General features: G+C 41.4%; 2 protein-coding genes and 1 long non-coding RNA gene across 4 annotated transcripts in view; 2 read left to right on the forward strand and 1 right to left on the reverse strand.

Annotated features, from left to right (window-relative positions):
• LOC131464396 (multiple epidermal growth factor-like domains protein 9) overlaps positions 1–9,557 on the forward strand; it is a 16,947-nt gene extending 7,390 nt beyond the window's left edge. The window contains exons 3-6 of the mRNA XM_058636850.1: positions 2,255–2,394; positions 3,800–3,949; positions 6,117–6,386; positions 6,990–9,557. Of these exons, the coding sequence (XP_058492833.1) occupies positions 2,255–2,394; positions 3,800–3,949; positions 6,117–6,386; positions 6,990–7,507 (1,078 nt within the window). The 3' untranslated portion in view covers positions 7,508–9,557. The remainder of the gene's footprint in view (positions 1–2,254; positions 2,395–3,799; positions 3,950–6,116; positions 6,387–6,989) is intronic.
• A 2-nt stretch (positions 9,558–9,559) lies between these two features.
• Positions 9,560–10,921, reverse strand: LOC131464397 (uncharacterized). Of its 2 annotated transcripts, none has more exons than XR_009241171.1 (3): positions 10,579–10,921; positions 10,228–10,301; positions 9,560–10,112 (listed from the first exon to the last, which is right to left on the reverse strand). It is a non-coding gene; the product is annotated as an uncharacterized LOC131464397 (long non-coding RNA). The 2 variants fall into 2 exon arrangements; XR_009241172.1 differs by having other exon boundaries at positions 10,575–10,921.
• Positions 10,922–12,332: 1,411 nt separating this feature from the next.
• Positions 12,333–17,259, forward strand: LOC131464082 (tumor necrosis factor ligand superfamily member 15-like). The gene is made up of 4 exons (XM_058636360.1): positions 12,333–12,581; positions 14,935–14,965; positions 15,065–15,124; positions 15,541–17,259. Exons 1-4 carry the CDS (start codon positions 12,414–12,416, stop codon positions 15,969–15,971), a joined length of 690 nt encoding a protein of 229 aa, XP_058492343.1. The 5' UTR covers positions 12,333–12,413; the 3' UTR covers positions 15,972–17,259.
• Positions 17,260–17,869: the final 610 nt, after the last annotated feature.

Genomic DNA, 17,869 nt, shown 5'->3' on the forward strand with positions numbered 1-17,869 from the left:
CTGTTCCTTCTCCAGCTCTACAGTGATCCAGCTGCTCTGTTGATGAACCCACTGCACAAAACAGAAGGAGAATTGAATTATTATTCAATAATAGAATTATTGAATGAAACAGACTTTGTTCTTTGATAGAAACAGGAAGTGAAGGTGCAGACAGAACATTGTTGCCCTTTGTTTACTTATCCCATTCTTCTTCTGGGTTCTTGGTCTCGCTGCGCTATGTCTCACTGTGTCTCGCTGCGCTGTGTCTCGCTGTGTCTCGCTGCGCTGTGTCTCGCTATGTCTCACTGTGTCTCGCTGCGCTGTGTCTCGCTGTGTCTCGCTGCACTGTGTCTCGCTGTGTCTCACTGCACTGTGTCTCGCTGTGTCTCGCTGTGTCTCACTGCGCTGTGTCTCGCTGTGTCTCAGTGCGCTGTGTCTCGCTGCTGTGACGTTAGCTGGTGCTTATGACGTGATCATGGCGAGCTGGACTTCAGTGTAGCTCTTGCTGTAAATGATGTTGTGCAGCAGCGTCTGTCAGAACATGCCTGTGATGATGCTGATGATGCTGATGTGTGATAAGAGCTGACTGACAGCAGAGGAATGAGGTCAGGACACGAGTTCTTCTCTATCTTAGACTCGTCTTATTTAACAAAGACAAAGATTATCATCTGAATTATCATCTGAAGAGCAGTTATTTCCCCACGTCACAGTAAACATTGATGTGGGTGTGTCAGCCACATGAATAGCATGACATGCTAGTGTGACGCAGTGTAGCGCGTACATTCTCAGAGTTCTTAAACAGAGTAAAACAAACTCTGTTTGTGTTGAAATATGAGACTACTGTGTGTCCCACTGTGTTTACATGTCGGGGATGGTGAGCAGTATCTCAAATATATTCAAACCAATTAGAAATGTGTACAAAGTAAATATTTTAAGAAGTAAGGATGATCTTTTCATGATTCTTAAATGGACCAGTGGACTGGACTTTACAGCCTTTGGTGAATTTGACATGATTTGAAACCTTTGTTTTAAACTCTTAGGGACAAAGGTGGACAGTAACACATTTACTGTGAAGTGAAGTCACTTTACAGGGACTTCAAACGGCTTCATATTTCACTGAAAGTGTCAAATGATAAAAATATCCAGCCTGCAGTTTGTTGAGCTCATGATGTCGTGACGACGTGCATGTGCAGTGATGTTGTTACAGTTCCTCTGTATTTGGGTCACATCCCGTGGGCTTCATTCACACTGATGCAGGAGGCGCCGCTGTCTGTCATGAAATATTGATTTTAGATGCAGATGTTTCACATGTGTCACTGCACTGACCGCGGTGGCTTTACATCATTTGTAGTGGCAACGAGAAGCTTCTTAGTTTTTCTCACCCGTCTCACCCGTCTCACCCGTCTCACCCGTGGCTGCTCACAGCCTCTGATTCCATCTCTCAGTCAGTGAGAGTGTGTTAAAGGAATAGTTGAAACATTTTGTAAAATATGATTACGATTAAGTAAAGAAGAAGAAGAACCTTTCACTAGAGGTTTGACAAATCCTCATAAAAATGATCGTTTAAAAGTTTATGAATCGATTATGATGGCTGAATGAGAGCCAGCGCTACAGAGTCAAATCTGACCAGAATAATCTGGATTAAATCCTGACATGTAGTAAAAACGTCATCTTCTATGAATATGGGGAAAAAGCAACGACATATTTACACTGTGTGAACGCAAACACATCTGTAACACAACCGTAAACACACGGCTGCACACAACAAGCTTGTCACTAACGTGAAATATGTTAATATGAAGTCAATAGAATTGTGTATTTAATGATATTTTTTAAGCAGCTGAAGTCTCGCTCAGTGAAGCTGAAACACTGTATTTTATTGTGTCATGTGACAGACGGACAGACGGACACATGTTCAGTGACAACCTGAGGAAATCCAGAGAGAAAATCAGCGATTTTACATCACAGCACGCAGTAGTTGTTGATCCACCGCTGCCTCCATCACGAAGTTCATTTAGGTTTAACTAAATTACACAAATTTAACAAACAAAGCTAAAGATGCAGACTTTCACTGTTGACTTTGGTGCAGGAGAGTGAGTGACTGACAAACAACCCAAACTTTAGTTTCCTGTCAGAACAGGCTGTAGAGATATAGCGCTAAAGAGATTCTTAATAAATGAGTCCTTCCTCTTTGAAAAAATCAGCAAGAAAATGACTTTATTCAGGAAATTGAATGTTGTGTTTTTGTGTTTTTGTGTTTTTCTGCCTCTTCCAGCTCAGGAACATGTGTGTGCAAGACGGGAGTGGACGGTCCCAAGTGTGACGAGTGTCACCCGGGTTTCTTCCACTTCAGCAACACTGGCTGTCGACCCTGTCAGTGTCACAACCACACCAGCTCCTGCCACCCACAGTCCGGTGAGTCTGCTCAGCATGCCACAGGCTTCTCAACTTACCATTACCCATTACATTTAGGTTAAGAGAGTGCACGACACTGACGGCTACACTGATGTCTGTCAGTGTAGGAAATAATAATTCACTAGGACTGTATGCTTTGAAGTCACTCACATGAGATGTTAATGTTTATTTCAGTTCACAATCATCACGTTAATAGAAATTGTCCTCAGTTAACAGATGTCACAGTTAGTCACTCATGTCTCTACATACACATGAGTGAGGTGAAGGTTTAAGTCCATGCACGCTGCATGCTCTCACTCTCATGCTGTCACTCTGTCCTGACTCATTTATAATAACTTTCAATATTTGAATGATCAGTATTTTGCTCGACATGTTCATTCTTACTTTGAACAATGAATTTACATTTACTTTACTGTCTTCATTTAACTTCTGTTAGTCAACAGAACATCTTTATTTTTTCATAAATATAAACATCAAATGTGTTTTTATCAAACGTACAGATGATCTGATTAATGGTAAATTACATTTGCATCCTCAACAAAGTTAGCTGTCACTGTACAAACGTATACACAGTCCTGTCATGTTGCGTGTGTGTGTGTGTGTGTGTGTGTGTGTGTGTGTGTGTGTGTGTGTGTGTGTGTGTCTGATGGAACGCTTACTTCTAAGTTCCCATGCAAATGGAATGCAGCATATTTAAAATAGTTTTTAATATTTGTTTTATTTGATATTCGTTTAAAAAGAATGAAAACTCTGAAAGAAATCACAAACCTCATTTTCACTATTTTGTTTGACAAAAAAAAATTATTTTTGAAGCAAGAAAATAATCAATAGATTTATGAAAAATGAAAATGAGCTGATTTATGAACAGCTGGTGTTTGACAGCTGTTATTTCTCACCATCACTGTTCCGCTGTGATGAAGGTCACTGACATAAGCCGCTCCTTTGTTGACATGCTGCAGCTTAATGTTTGGAGGAAACGCCCGACAGATAATCTATAGCTGCTGGCTGCAGGTGTCTGTGACCCCCCCCACACACACACACACACACACACACACACACACACACACACACACACACACACACACACACACGCACACACGCACACACACACACTCAGTGAAAGCACCAGGCAAAAGATCCTTTAGCCAAAGTATTGTAGTAATACAGTCAGCATCAGCTCGTGTGCAGTTCAGCCTTCTGTGACAGCTGTTCACTCTCCTTCACCAAAGTCCAGCTCACAGGTGTTTTTGATCCATCACTTACTTCAAATGTGTCATTCTGTGAAATAACAACTTGTTTGGATTTACTAAAGTACCAGAAACTTATCAAAGTAACTCTAGTGTCTGCTGACGATAAAGCCGTGAGGTCATCTGTGCTGATCATGTGACCTTTGTTCTTTCTGCAGGAGTTTGTTTGAACTGTGAGGGAAACACACACGGATCCAACTGTGACCTGTGTCAGCTCGCTTTCTCCCGCAGAGCTGGAGCCTCGCTGACCGAGGCTTGTTCCCCGTGTCCCTGCTCCAACGTCACCTCCACCAGCACCTGTCACACCGGTCAGTGCCTGCTGCACACACACACACACACACACACACACACAGCCATGACGTCAGTGTTACTGTGTGGTCTTTGTGTGTTTCTCTGTGCTGGAGACATTTTAAAGAACAGTTCAGAGTGTGTATGTGAGATAAGGACAATGAGGAGCAGACGTTTGAATCGTTCACATTCTCACACACACACACACGCGCACACACACACACGCGCACACACACACACACAAACTCTCACACACACACACACACACACACACACACACACACACACACGCACACACACGCGCGCACACACACAGTGTGTATGTGAGATAAGGACAATGAATTGTTCACATTCTCACCATTTGATTGAAATCCTTGGATCAATAAAAGTTTTGTTGTCATGAAATCAGATTAGAGAGCTTTTATATTATGTTGAGATTATTATATATAAGTAAGTGTCCTGGTCGTGTGAGGGTGACGTACAGCGCCTTGGTTCACTTGTGATCATCATTTTCTGTGTTTTTTGAAATGAAAGCAGTTGAAGCTGATGCATTGATAACGATGAGTGTGTTTCTAGTGCAGAATGACGCACAACTGTCGACTGGAGTGTTTAATGTGCTTCTGTCACCTCCAGGCTGCTTCTGAGGTCTCTGACCTACAGTCTGGCTCATGTTTCTAAACCTTAACCTGGTTCAACAGTCATGTTGAAACTCCACCCTCTTGTGTTGTCATGTTAGGAGGAAACATTGTTGCCCTCATGTTGTGGCCTGTCTCTGCTCTGTCACAGCACAACACTGCATATTTCTGTCCCAGTGTCCCAGTGTCTCAGTGTCTCAGTGTCTGCTACATCACGTCCTCTACAGCTCCTTTTTATTCAAGCAATCTCCAAATCCTGCTCAGGTTGAGCTAAAATAATTCCTTCCTTCCTTCCTTCCTTCGTGTGTTCACTTGTTCCTCGTTGATGTATTTTTAAGGTACGTCATTTAAGTTTTAAGAGCCACAACAAGTCCTCACCACACCCACGTCTGTCCTGTCTTGACTTGTCCTTCTTCACTTGCACAGCTCTTCTTATTTAAAGGTAATGTATGTAAAATAGGCACAATGGCGACCTCTAGCATTTGAAACAGGTACTGCACTTCAAAAAGTGTGAGTGTCACTGCTGCTAAAGTTTCTGTCCGTCTTCTACCACTGTATCCTCCACAGGAGGGTCGGGGGGGCCTGTGCCAAGCTCAGCTGACATAGGCGGAGTCACACCCTGATAGGCGGAGTCACACCCTGATTTAGGGCCAATTTAGAGAGAAATGTAATGTAAATGTAATGTTCTGTACTTTTATCATTTAGAAGAGAATTTGAATGTTGAAGATGTGAGTTAGGGTTAGATGGTCTGATAGTTGCAGACTGAAGCTTCTGCTGCTGAGTGACACGACACCACAGAGACCATCAGAGACAACCATGACCTTCTTTACACTATGGTCAGGAGGAGCCATGTTACATCATGTGTGTGTGTGTGTGTGTGTGTGTCATGCTGGTCTTTAGTGGTTCTAAGAGTGACATAGTGGATTAACTTACCCACGTCAAACTCGACTTAAAAGGACAGTTAAGGTTATTTGCAGTATGGTTGTCTGTGCTCTGCTCATTTACCAGCACCCTGCTCGACACAACTGCCGGTTACTGACAGTTACTGTCAGTAACCGGCAGTTACTGTCAGTAACTGACAGTTACTGACAGTAACTGTCAGTTACTGACAGTTACTGTCAGAAACCATCAGTGTGGGTCTATGGCTGAGCAGCACTCACACCGCCCTCTGCTGGACCGCGTGGTAATTACTGCCTGAGGTCATTTTCAACTCTCCCTCAAGTTCCAATGGGAAAGTGACAGGTGCAGATCACATGTGCACATGGGTGACGGTGGCTCAGGTTGTGGGTTCAATTCCTGGCTTAACTGACTGTTTACTCTATGTGCACATAGATGCTCTGTGCTAATGTGACGAACGTCAATATCTGGACCAGTGTCTGTACTCGCTGTGTGTGTGAACACAGCTGCTGCTTCCTCCTGATTATAGTCAAATTATAGTTAGATTTAATAGTCAAATGTATTTATATTAAATGAATTATAGTTTGAAAACACATGGTTGACAAAGGTGGTTCAGGCGTCTGACGTGTGTCTCTGTCTCTGTCTCCATGTCCAGACTCCAGTGGCTCTCAGGTGTGTGACCAGTGTCTTCCGGCGTACAGCGGCTCACAGTGTAACGAGTGCAGCGCCGGCTTCTACAGGTCATCGGGCTCCTGTGTTCCCTGTGACTGCAGTGGTAACGCAGACCCGCGAGGCCCCGCCCAGCTGTGTCACCCTGACACTGGTCACTGCCTCCGCTGCATCAACAGCACGACTGGAAACCAGTGCCAGCTGTGTGCTGCGGGATACACGGGCGACGCCCACGCACAGAACTGCACACTTCTGGGTAAAGACTGACTCCTCCTCCTCCTCCTCCTGCTCGTGTGTCTGCACTGATTACATCATCATCATGTCACTAGTTTGTGTGTTTATGTCCGCGGACTCCGCCCACATTGAGAAGGTACTATGAAGTAATGGAGAACAGTCTCTAATGGTACATGATTCACTGTCATCAGCTCAGTCTCAGTCAGTTCACATCTGTTATTTTGTGTCTTAACCGTCAGCATTCATTCGTCCATTATGGGCTGTCGTCCTCCTCAGAGCTGACCCTGATATAAATATTAAAGGCTCATAATTCATGAAATCATGTGATTGTACACTCATTTCTGTCCAAGTTAAATTCACACACTGGACCTTTACGTCTAGTTTTATTGTGATTTATTCCTCTGGTCTCTGCACTGCTCATGGGCACAATGTTAGTAACTCACACAACCTCAGTGAAAAAAACGAACTATCCCTTTAATATCGAACATAATGTTGGACATTTCAATATTAGATCTCAGTTGAATGAGTTTTTTTACCACAAGAGGGCACAAGTGAGTTTGTTTCCACGTCAGAACCAGCACAGTTACATTCTTTCACTGATGTTTATCGTCTTCTTTCTCCTCAGCTCCCCGGATCCTTCCCACAGCAGCAGGTACAACCACCTCCGCTGTGTCCTCCCTGTCCACCACCAGCTCCTCTCTAACCTCCTCCACAGCCTCCACGCCCAGCAGCAGCAGCAGCAGCAGCAGCAGCAGCAGCGCGGCCACGTCCACGTCCACGTCCACGTCCACGGCCCAGGTCCTGCTGACCAGCCTGAGCAGCCCCACAGACAACACCACGGCGGCGCTGACCCAAGTCTCCTGGACGCAGTTCAACGTCATCATCCTGGCCGTCATCATCCTGGTGGTGGTGGTGCTGCTGGGCTTCGTGGGTGGCGTGTATACGTACAGAGAGTACCAGAACCGCAAGCTCAACGCCCCCTTCTGGACCATCGAGCTGAAAGAGGACAACATCAGCTTCAGCAGCTACCACGACAGCATCCCTAATGCCGACGTGTCGGGTCTGCTGGAGGACGAGGCCAACGAGGTGGCGCCCAACGGTCAACTGGCTCTGACCACACAGAACAACTGCTACAAGGTCTAGTTTCATCGTCCCCTGGAGCTGCACACACACACACACACACACACACACACACACACTGATGTATGACGACAAAACGCTGCTGGACAAAGTACCAAATCCAAAGCTCTGCTCGTTCTTAACCTGCTCGCCTACATTTCAACTGAAGCAGAAGCTTTTTTATACGACTCTTTTTGTGGAATCAGTGAACAGGACCCAAAGAAAAAAAGGTGTTTGGTTAGGTTCTGCCTGCAGGTGGCACTGTTGTGATCCTTTCAGCAGCAGCAGCAGCAGCAGCAGCAGTGTGGGAGACTCTTTAAGTTATGACTGGATCACGTGGAGCAGTGGTCCAACACTGAGACTATGATTGTTATTTAACTGAGTTTTATTCTGTTCTTATTTATTGGTTAACGTTTCATTTTCAGGAGAATTGCTGCACATGTGTGACGTGTGTTTTTATCTTCATGTGCTGTTGAATGGCCACTGTGTTGTCATGTACGTGACAGACAGACAGACAGACAGACAGACAGTCTAAGGGGAAGATGAAGGCTGCTGGTAACAACCTCATCTTTTGTGAATAGCTTCCTTTATGTTAAAGGGATAGTTCTGGTTTTGGAGTGTGGTTGTGTTCAGCGCTGATTGTGATGAGAATCAACATGGCTGCCAGTTTAATTAAAGGCTCACCTCATAAAATGTTGTTTTCACTGCTCTATTTCACTCTCTTACACCGAGCTCCACAGACACAGGAGGAGGAGCTTAGTACAATCTGAAAGTGTCATTAATGAGGCAGCAACAGATCAACAACTGTGTGCTCTATGGACTTTGGTGTGGGAGAGTGAGTGGTTTGAAAAAAAAAAAAAGAGTCAACTCATTCTTGCAACCACACGTCAATCACCTGAACAATCCCTTAATGTGTGCGGCTCACCTGCTTCATCTGAGAGGATTAACATTCACGCGACGCAACATTTGTTGTGTAATCTGGACGGCTCTTTGCTGCTGTGTGTGTGTGTGTGTGTGTGTGTGTGTGTGTGTGTTCTTGTATGGATATCTCTGAGAGGACCAAAACACTTACAAACCACAGGAAGTGAGGACATTTTGGCTGGTCCTCACTTCCTGTCATGCCTTCAAAGGGCTTCTTGAGGGTTAAGGCTTGGTTTCAGGGTTAGGCGTTTAATTTTGATGGTTAAGGTTACGATAAGGAACAGCATTATTTGTATAGTGTCCTTACTACGAACGTGTGTGTGTGTGTGTGTGTGTGTGAGACAGAGGTTGGGCTCTGTGACTCAGTGACTCATTCCCTATTGTCTTGGATATAAACCGTACAAACAGGAAATAGTGCAACAACAGCATCAACAAACTGTTCTTGAATGAAACCAGTCTGCACTGTAAAGAACTCATTATTAGTTACAGTGAAGTTGCATCAGCTTCCACATTAACACATGAAACATCGAAGCCTCACGCCTGATCCTGTGTGTGTGTGTGTGTGTTTTATTTTGGTTTTCATTGAAAGGATGTGGGGCCACACGGTGGTGTAGTGGTTAGCACTCTCGCCTTGCAGCGAGAACACCCGGGTTCGCCCGATGTAGCTGAGATTGGCACAGCACCCCCCCCCCCCCGACCCTCTGGCAGAGGATAAAGCAGTAGATGATGATGACTGACTGACTGATGAAAGGATGTGCGTTTTTCTTTCTTTTTTTAATCACAATGAATAAGTAAATGCTAATTATGGAATTATCTCCTCAGGTACTGGCTCTTTCCCTAATGTGATCACTGTAAATATAAATACTGTACAGATGAATGTGAATAGTAGCATTATTAATGTACAGTTAGTAAAGTGTGCGTGTGTGTGTGTGTGTGTGTGCATACACTGTCACTCAACAAGCTCTCAACCTTTCAGTGTCGGGGTTTGATGCTGCTGCTGTCGGCCCACAGCTTCTTTTGTATTTTTTATTGCTTAATATCGCTGGACTTTGCCATATATGCAAACACGGGGACAAGAAAACACCATGAACCTGCAGCAGAGAAATGAACTCATGTAAATATTACCCTGAAATAAAAGTGGGCTTTAACTGTGTGTGTGTGTGTGTAGCCATCAGTGTCTCCTCCGTGACGCGTCAATAAATAAACACATTTTTACAACAAGGGGACATTATTTAATATTAACTGCTAATGTTTTAACAAACCATTTAATGGTGTTATTCAGGTTAATGAAGGTATTCATGGTTTATAAAGCTAACATGAGCTAATCACTGTTTATGGGAGCATTACTCAAACAATGAAAGATCATTTGTGTTGTGATTGTAACAAACATTACTAATGTCAGGTGAGTAAAAACACCATCCAATCATATGAAGTACGAGTAGAAGTCATTGGATCGTTGCAGCAACGTTACACAGAAAAGGTGTCGGTTGCAAATCAAAGATGTTCTTCAGGAAGAAGTCTGATGCAGATCGACCCAAGACCAGAGTGAGCATCGGTGCTGATGTCATGGTGGCTCTGGTTCTGGTTCTGGTTCTACTGGACAGGTACGTTCACTTCATCTCAGAGTATTTGTTGTTTTTCAGCATCACCTTTTTTCATTTGAACAAGAATCCAAAAAACCTTTGAACTCAAACCAGGATGTCCAAGCCTGCATTTAAGTGAACCTGTATTAATGCATCTCTTAACAAAGACTTCACTAATACACAACTATGCTACACAATGAAGGTGTAAAAACTATAATGAGAGCGTTGTTTCTGACTCACAGAACATGGGATGTGCTTCATTGTCGACATCACAGATGATTTGAGATGATTTTCCCGACACAGATATTATAAATCTAAATTTGACAAATGAAGCAAAGTCACATTAAATCAAAAAGTTTCCACTTATGTCTGCAATGCATCCAAAATCTATCTAATCTCTAAACACAGGAATCCGTCAAGAAGAAAACCATATGAACATTCACATAAAATATCACATACAAATAAACACAAATGTTATTTGGCGGGAGAAAACGAGGTCAAACTTCTTTAGGGCTTATATAACTTATAACTTATAACAACATTAAATGATGTTAATTCATCAAGCTTTACTGTAAATTGTTACCAACCTACTTTTCCTCACATGAATCAAAAGCTGTGGTCGATGAGTTAGGTTATTCACTCACCGACAAACGGAAGGCAAGTGTTTGTAGCCCATGTTACGTGGGAGGAGCAAGACGTCGTTGTGTTACACAAAGCTCCAAAGTTCACGCTAATATAAATATTTTCACTGACAGACGTGTGAGTCATGCTCGGCCCTGCCCACCAATGAGCCAACCGTCTGCTCTATAACACTTGACCTTGTTGCATCACTGTGAGTGAGACAATAACAGGAAGAAGTAAAAGCTCTGACTCATCATTGGAACATGTGTCGAGGATTTCATCTGTATCACTGTATCCTCGTCAACACTGTGGACAGAGATTATTTGAGGATTAAACAGGTCGTGTATTTATTTATTGATCTTTTAAATGATAGACTTGTTTTGTTTTCTCCCAAATAACAACACCAAAGTAGGCGGAGTCAAAGACAGTATTAAGGCTTGTGGTTAGTAGCCACAGTAAAGGAGTTCCACCTATACTGACATCTAGTGGCCAAACTGAAGCGTTACAGAATATGATAGAGCAGTGTGTTTATGAAGTCCTTTAGTGTCCTTGTTTACTGGCTTCACATTAAAGTGAATTCTGGTAAAAGTCTCTTTACTCTCTGAATGTGGCGAGATGTGTGATGTTAAATATGAATATAAACTTACTCTGTAAGTACTGTTTTATAGTTCAAATTAAAAGACACTTGTTACACGTTTACTGTCAAAATCCAATATAGAGTTCCTATAGATCTTATCTTATGTGTGTGATATTGAGTGTTTGTGATAAAGTGTTTCCTTCATGAGTTGAAGCAAAATCAACTCCTTAAAAATCTTCTTTGTAACAGACGATCAATCACACGCAGTCTAGAATTAACACAAATCAACACTTTAAAATAACATTCGTAGCATTCATTGAAATCGAGTAATAAAATGCAACAGCACCATCAAGTGACATCTTGATGCAGATGTTTTTAAAATGATATGTATATAAATATATATATGTATATACATAAATGTGTGTGTGTGTGCGTATTATATGTTATATTAAACTGCAGTTTACTGCTAATCAGCATTTCACTGTAATGATTAAATCTAATCTAATTTGCATATCAGTTGTATATCATTCATGTAGAGTACAGTGAAAGTAATGCATCTCTTAGGTTTTTCATTTTTTTCTTGGAATCATTTCTTTTATTATGAGACTGTAAAACCTTCTCTCTCACTGTTGAGATTTCTTAATCCACTTCCTGCAAATCCTGTACACACACACACACACACACACACACACACACATCACCACAGCATCAGCTGATCCTCCGCCCCCAACTTATTTTGAACATTACATTTTAGACTTTGTGTGGGCTGTTCTTTTTTTCTTTTAATGTTGTAACACTTTAAGTTCATTACTGTTTACATGAATGTTGTGTTGTTTATTGTTTATAAAAAAAAGCTTCTCACAATGTACAAGTATGTTGAAATGGATCCTTCAATAAAAAGACGTTTGATAATACTATTATTTCTAATGTAGTCATTTATTATTTTGTTAACTGTTGTGATTGAGCAACTTGTTTCTCTAAAAATGAAAGAAAATGTCAAAGACAAACTTTTCAGTTTCTTGCGTGAGTATGTGTGTGTGTGGGGGGGGGGGGGAGTCCTTGGGTGAGTCCTTGGGTGAGTCCTGGGTGTGAGTGAATGAATGAATGAAATGAGAAGTGCGGAGGAGGAGTGCGGAGGAGTGCGGAGGAGTGAGGAGGACCAACCTCAGGAAGAGGAAGTTACCCAGTTAGATAAGTGGATCCCAGCTTCAGTGTGAAGAGGAGCGACATGGAGCGAAGACACTCAGTGACTGCGCTCGCGCGGAGACCAACCCTCCTGCAGAGGACGGCGTGTTTGCTCACGGTGCTCGCGCTGCTGCTGCTGCTGCTGCTGCTTTTTGCTGCTGTGACGTTTCAGCTGCTGATCATTGTCATGGAGAGAGGAGACCGTCACCAGGTAACACTGTAACTGCTGTACACGTGCTCTTCCTCCTCCTCCTCCTCCTCCTCCTCATCATCATCAGTATCATGATAGTAGAAAGTTAGTTTGGCCTGAGCATGAGAAAGACCTGTGTTTGTTATCTGCGCCACAGCCGCTGACCTGCACTTAGTGTGCACGTGCTCATGTCGCAGCTTCCATTCACCAACTTTTCTGACTGCAGTCACGCCAGCCGTGGTTCGCGAGTGCCTGGTCAAATCAGCCGCACGTTGTTTTCTAGTGCGCGAATTTACAAACGTTTACGGTAATCGTAATGAAACGGCATTGAGAAGCTGGGAGGGACTGTGAGGAGTTCAAGATTCATGCTGCTGGCACTGAGTATCGTCCAGCTGCATCCCCGGAGAGCAATAACAACACTCCGGCGTTATGGAAGTTATTTATTTAGTTATTTACTTAAACTCTGTTTACACACACCGAAACAGACGATTCCGTCAGAAAACTCACAAAAAAGAAGAAGAAACGAAGTGAAAACTTGAAAGTAGTGAACTAAATACGTCCCAGACTACCTGCAAGCGTAATATGAAGTATTTTTGGAGTAATCCTCTGTCAAAATCCCTAACAGGGGACATGATTAAGTCAATGTTGTCCTACTTTGACATGGAATAAAAACCTTATTTTAAATAAGTAGTCCAATAGTCATACACTACTGCACTGAGTACTTCCTAGTCTACCTGTATGAATATTATGAAGTACTTTTACTGTTTACTTTTGGAGTAATACTCTGTCAAAATACCCAACAGAGGACATGATTAAGTCAATTTCGACCTACTTCAACATGGAATAAAAACCTTATTTTAAATAAGTAGTCCACAACTCATACACTACTGCACTAAGTACTTCCTAGTCTACCTGTATGAATATTATGAAGTACTTTTACTGTGTACTTTTGGAGTAATCCTCTGTCAAAATCCTTAACAGAGGACATGATTAAGTCAATTTCAACCTACTTCAACATGGAATAAAAACCTTATTTTAAATAAGTAGTCCACAACTCATACACTACTGCACTGAGTACTTCCTAGTCTACCTGTATGAATATTATGAAGTACTTTTACTGTGTACTTTTGGAGTAATCCTCTGTCAAAATACATAACAGAGGACATGATTAAGTCAATTTCGACCTACTTCAACATGGAATAAAAACCTTATTTTAAATAAGTAGTCCAAGAGTCATACACTACTGCACTAAGTACTTCCCAGACTACCTGTGTGAATATTATGAAGTACTTTTACTGTGTACTTTTACTTAATTCATAATATTCATACATGTAGCCTATGAAGTACTTAGTGCAGTAGTGTATGACTGTTGGACTACTTATTTAAAATAAGGTTTTTATACCATGTTGAAGTAGGTCGAAATTGACTTAATCATGTCCTCTGTTAGGGATTTTGACAGAGGATTACTCCAAAAATACTTCATATTACGCTTGCAGGTAGTCTGGGACGTATTTAGTTCACTACTTTCAAGTTTTCACTTCGTTTCTTCTTCTTTTTTGTGAGTTTTCTGACGGAATCGTCTGTTTCGGTGTGTGTAAACAGAGTTTAAGTAAATAACTAAATAAATAACTTCCCTAACGCCGGAGTGTTGTTATTGCTCTCCGGGGATGCAGCTGGACGATACTCAGTGCCAGCAGCATGAATCTTGAACTCCTCACAGTCCCTCCCAGCTTCTCAATGCCGTTTCATTACGATTACCGTAAACGTTTGTAAATTCGCGCACTAGAAAACAACGTGCGGCTGATTTGACCAGGCACTCGCGAACCACGGCTGGCGTGACTGCAGTCTTTTCTGTACGTTTTATTATCAGAACATTGTCATTATTAACAAATGATTTACTGTTATTTTTAAGTCTTAAGTTTTCTTATAGCTTATCTTAAATATGGAGGACGGAGAATAACAGTGAATACAGGGATGAATGAATGAATGAATGAATAAATACAATGATTCATTTCAGTTTATATATTCATTCTTTTATTTATTCATTTATGCATTTATTATTGTATTTAGTTATTCATTCATTCATTCATTCATTTATCTATTTAGTTATTTCTTTGTGGGTTTTTGGTCTCCACAGTGGAGTATCTAAAAAAATCACAGTATTTGTACCTTTATATATTTACATATATACATGGCTCCCTCATATATTAAATATATATAATGGGACTGGAAATGAAAACAGAGAAGGTAAAACATGTGTGTGTGTGTGTGTGTGTGTGTGTGTGTTCTATCATGTGCATAATAAAAGTGGATTGACATGTTTGTAATAAAATAAATAGTTCTTTCTGAATGTTTGTCCTTGGTTTGTTTCCAGGGTGAAAAGAATCCTGGCAGACACTCACTGGGTAAGTGTCTTTCAGTGATTAAAGAGATGTGAAGAGACAATAGATAATGTTACGCAATATTACTCATCCATCATTGTGTACACACACACACACACACAGGCATCAGCAGCAAACAACAGCAGATTCCTGATGTGATGAAGCCGTGTGCCATAATAAGAGGTAACACATTACATATGTTATTACAACACCAAGACTGTGATACAATCCACATTTCACGGGGTCACGGGACATTTTTTTTGTGGTCCTCCCTCAACAAATTTTGCTAAAGGAAACATGACTGGATCAGATATTGGACAGAGACAAATGTAAAAACTAACATTTCAGCAGAATTATTTCCTCTTTGAATCATGTCTGTGTAATAATGTAAAGTGGTAACAATGACATTGTCTGCACTGATCACTCACTGCTGGGAATGAATGAGAAGATTCTGAACAAACTAGTAAACTTTAGTGATGACGTGTAAATACAACAGTACATATTTGACCATGTCTTTGATGGCGTTTAAGAGGATACATACAGTATGTACATTAATCACCTATTTTTTTACTTCTCCTTCTGTTCCAATCCTCTGGCAGCTCCTTGTTGTAATAAGACGAATGGGAAATACCTTCTGTGGGAGCATGAGCAGGGCATGGCCCGCTGTCTTGGAGGTTTCCAGTACTCTGATGGAGACCTTGTGGTGCCCAGAAAAGGCATGTACAGAGTCTTCCTGCAGATCACCTTTGCGAGTAAAACCAAGTGCTCCGGCGAGCTACCGCTCAAAATCATTGTGTTGGCTCTCATGGAGAGTTACAATGAAGACATGCATTTGCTGTCATCTGTCGACACAGTGAATTGCAACATGACGCAATGGAAGAAATCCCTCCATACGACTGGCATCGTTTACCTGGAGGCGAAGAGTAGACTGCGCGTGAAGTCGTCCTACCCTGAACTTATCGTGAGCGATGAAAACTTTGTGTTCTTTGGTGCAGAACTTGTCACTGAGTTACCTGATAGAGAGATCTAAATAGATGTTGAGGTTGTCTGTGACCCCTCCACTCCAAACAGCAGCAGCAGCGCTCCAGACTAACAATATTTTTCAAGCGCCACCATTTTAAGAGTTGCCTTTTTGTCATTCCATATACATTCACAGGTATTTGAATGAGTGCAAACTAGAATAAAGTGTCTTCAGTTGAGGGACATATAGCACTGTTGCCTCACAGGTGCTTATCGAGAGCACAGGCCTCGCAGACACTGGGGAATATGGAAGTCCCACACAGACCTGTCAAAGACAACTGTGCGGAGCCCTGCACAGTAGCTGTGTTTGCTGTGTGCATTGTTACAGCTCAGGAACATTCTAAAGCTAATGATACGCTGAAGATTCTTCTCTGTTTTATATCTTTGTCAACTGCAAACCTACACAAATAATATGTCACACAAATCCAGTCATTGCAAATTCTAATCAAGCCAATCAGTGTTCAATCAGCAGCTGTCGAACATCCTGATGTCAGTTACTGTTGGTTTGATCCCTGAGGACAAAAGTGTGTCTCATGCACTTCTGCAGTGACGGCCACAGCATCCTGAGATGTTTTTGGAGAATTCGAAGCAAACGTTCTGTTAAGTCATACTTTGACTTTGTGGTAACAGATATCTGCTCTTACCTTCCACTGTTGTATTGTCTTTGTGTGACAAAGCAAACGCCTGCAGGGAGGGAACCAGCCACTTCTCTCATGTAGTTACTTTCAGTTTAAAGACGCAGTGTGTTGGAGCCATTTAGAGGTTTTTTGTTTAGAATATTTCTAAAATAACTACATGGTATGAGTATGGTTGAAATTATGATCTATTATTATTGTTTTTATTATTATTTTGATTATTGTTGTTGTTATTATTTATTGGGAATTTAGTGTAATTAAAAAGTAACCTAATTTAGATTTCGGGGCTAAGATGTGTGTATTTTGGTGATTGATTCCTGGGTGTGTCCAGGTCACGCTCCAGCGTAGGGAAAGCTCTTTGTGTCGGAGGGCGACAGAGCAAACAGTTTCTGACCGCATTAAACGCAACTGACTGTATTAGATCGCCCCTTTGTGGGTCTCAGATATAACGACGTTGCTTGGATTGTTTTTTCTTTTAGTTTAGATGCAAAGCCAACTGGAGATTATTGTTCTATAAATATCAAGATATAAAGATCAAAACTCTCTGTGCGTGCTTTCAAGGAAATGTGTCGGACTATCTGTGCCCTGTGCATTATTGTCTTTGTAATGTGCTGTTGTCGTCATTGTTGAGTCCATTGTTTGTTTCCTCTTGTTGAGTTTCATCTATAGCTTATTAAAGTCTATAATGATGTGGAATTGTTGCATTCTGTCATTCTGTCTTCCCTGAAAGTGTTCTCTTGCATTTATTGTAAAACTATACTAGTACTATTGTACTTGATTTACATTATGCTGAAATCAATTATTAATCAATAGCAACAGCAAAAATTACCCCTATTGTATCTTTTAAAAAAGAAAAACATTAGGAAATGAGATGAGGTGATTTAAAAAGCGTGGTGGATGAAAGTATACAGCACAGGACTTTGATTTAACATTTATTTACTGGAGTTAAACCCTCAGGAGTATTATAACAAACAAGGTCAATTAATTAGGTAATTATTACAGTCAGCATGTTTAATCAGAATATGATCACTTCTTTGGGCATTAGTCAAGTACTAATGGCCCAAAGAACTGATCATATTATCATTTGCACATATTAGTAACTCAAATAAACAGACAAAGTTTGTAATAAGCTGTTAGCTCAGAGTCTCTGAGCCTTACTTAACCCAGCACACACCCACACTACTGTGACTGATCACCTTTATTATCTGCTCTTATATGTATTTATATATATATACATATATATATATAAATATATATATATGTATATGTATAC

Source organism: Solea solea, chromosome 8, assembly GCF_958295425.1.
Source record: "Solea solea chromosome 8, fSolSol10.1, whole genome shotgun sequence".
In the NCBI taxonomy this organism is placed as follows: domain Eukaryota; kingdom Metazoa; phylum Chordata; class Actinopteri; order Pleuronectiformes; family Soleidae; genus Solea; species Solea solea.

Coding starts and splice junctions, on each gene's coding strand:
- LOC131464082 (XM_058636360.1), top strand. CDS start 12,414: ATGGAGCGAAGACACTCAGTGACTGCGCTCGCGCGGAGACCAACCCTC. Junction 12,582..14,934: donor AGAGAGGAGACCGTCACCAG/GTAACACTGTAA, acceptor GTTTGTTTCCAG/GGTGAAAAGAATCCTGGCAG. Junction 14,966..15,064: donor TCCTGGCAGACACTCACTGG/GTAAGTGTCTTT, acceptor ACACACACACAG/GCATCAGCAGCAAACAACAG.